A 2,160-nucleotide genomic window follows, 5' to 3' on the forward strand; every position below is an offset into this window, starting at 1 on the left:
ACACAAAACGACGTACCTGGTCCATTGCGGTCAGAAGTATCGACAAACGGCGGCAAGTTCACGCCTTCAAACGCGGAAGGCGGCCGCTTCTCCACGAGTGCCCCTCCCATCTCAGTGAGCTTCTCCAACTGCTGACCGTTGGCGTGAGCGCGGATCAAGGTCTGGTCGTCAGGGTACCTCATTACAGGTTTCCGTCTCCTTCCAAGGTTTTGTTCCTGTTCGACAACCCTCTTGCCATCATTTCCCGGCGTCGGTACTACAACTTCTCTCTCTCTATGTCTTACTTCGGTTTGACGAAAAAGTTCCTTGTTCTGCTCCGAACGAGGGAATTTTTCCCGAGACTGCGAGCCAATATTGGGTCTAATGACAATTTCAGTGAGGGCGTAGAGCATCCATAGAACAGGCAAGAATAACAGACTGCGCTTGAGCAGGCGGTAAAGCGTGGAGCGCCTCATGTTGATTTCTTTGATCACTAATCTGATGGGCTGGGGAAATGAATACAACAGCGGGGCGCGTCAGAAGATCAGTTGCTCTGCAGTGTTACAATATTAATATTATTTATTTTATGCCCTTTTTTCCACACTGGAGTTGAAAGCTGTGGAGTTTCAAATTTGTTTAGTTTTTGTGTTGTGTATTTTATTGATGCTTGACTTATTTGGGTCCTTCCTTGGTTGATAGATGGGAATTTGATTTTAATTACATTTTACAAAATATGTAGGTATGTGTACCATTAATTGGTCGCCGGATAAAATGGCCCCAGACTGACAGAGCTAAGGTTTTCTTTGGAATTACTGAGATTAACCTTTAGAAAAGATGGAAACCCACTGTTTTGTACTTTATAGTTCAATGTTTACCTGGTCTCTAGCAAAGCAAATAAAAAGGGGCAAAATCTTACCTAGTTATTGTCCAACTCTCTACGAACTATTATTTCGATATATTTATTTGTCTGCCTGAAAAGAAAAACATCTCAATCCTGGCCCATCCATATTGATAAAGCCCACTCCCCTCTCTCCCTCTCTAAGATTAGATACCTAAAAGCACTTTTCCTTTCCTGTTTGAGTTAAGAGCTCTCTCTCTCTCTCTCTTAAATTTCACTTTGATGTTGAGTAAAACTCTTGAAAATAAGTCTTTGGTGGTCCATAGCTCTCTACTCTGCTACCCTGCCACGTCATACAAACTCCAATAAACGCTTTTGTTTTATTTCAGTTATAGGTTGATTTTTTTTTTACTTGCGCTTTTCAGAATAACAGTAAATGTGATATGTTCCGACCATAAAGATTGAAAATAACTGAAACACAATCCAACCAAAGGAAGCAGACAGTTAGAAATTGTGCACAGTCATTCAGAAGCTGACTTGAATCCAGGGACAATGTTGTCATTTAATGTTTTAGAGGAGTCAGTTGCCACAATGGTTAAGTTATGATGTTAATATGTGTATAGCTTAATGGGTATAGTAAAAATTGTTAGCGACACCATCATTCTTCCTTCTCCTACCAGTAGATTTCGTTCTGAATACTTGTAAATAAACATTTCTCTCAGAAAGTCTTGCTTGTTAGGCCCTCTTGATCTTTTTCTGCCCCCTTTCTGTTCCGAATTCGAGACAAATTTCATTAGAAAAGTTGGATGCTGATCTGCACCTATAATGTGAAGATTGGACAACAAATGGTGGAGATATTCAAAAAGGTATATAGAAAAACCGAGTTTTGAGAAAACGGGCGAAAAAGAAAAATGAAAGATTTACTTTATAACGAAATAGGGGTGACTAACATGCCAGGTGTGTGAAAAAAAATAAGACTTTAGGGGTTTTCAGGGGGTGGAATAGTTGTAAGAGAGGCTGAAGAAACTAAAAATGCCTACAACTCAAAATCCATAATTTTGACACGAATTGGAACTTTCAGGATGAGAAAAATGCTCAAAACTAATAGGAATTAATTTCGTCTACTCAAGGTGGCCAAACCACTATAAAGACTTTTTTAGACTTGATACGATGAATTTTTAATCTACGTACGGGCATTCCTGTTTTTCTTCTGTTACAGTGTTGGAACCTCCGGCTTTATTTGTTTACATTGAAATTTGCAAGGTCAGAATAGTTATTGCTGACTGTGTACTGAAGGAGTAAAAACAAACTCTCTTTCTCTCTCTCTCTCTCTCTCTCTCTCT

The 2,160-nt window shown here is 39.6% G+C and overlaps 1 protein-coding gene across 1 annotated transcript in view; it reads right to left on the reverse strand.

Moving 5' to 3' along the window:
- LOC101850265 (polypeptide N-acetylgalactosaminyltransferase 5) overlaps positions 1 to 2,160 on the reverse strand; it is a gene marked incomplete in the record, with an annotated part of 16,756 nt that overhangs the window by 13,177 nt on the left and 1,419 nt on the right. Inside the window, 1 exon segment of the mRNA XM_013085557.1 lies at positions 17 to 485. Within this exon segment, the coding sequence (XP_012941011.1) occupies positions 17 to 485 (469 nt within the window).

This window comes from Aplysia californica, unplaced genomic scaffold (genome assembly GCF_000002075.1).
Source record: "Aplysia californica isolate F4 #8 unplaced genomic scaffold, AplCal3.0 scaffold00386, whole genome shotgun sequence".
In the NCBI taxonomy this organism is placed as follows: Eukaryota; Metazoa; Mollusca; class Gastropoda; order Aplysiida; family Aplysiidae; genus Aplysia; species Aplysia californica.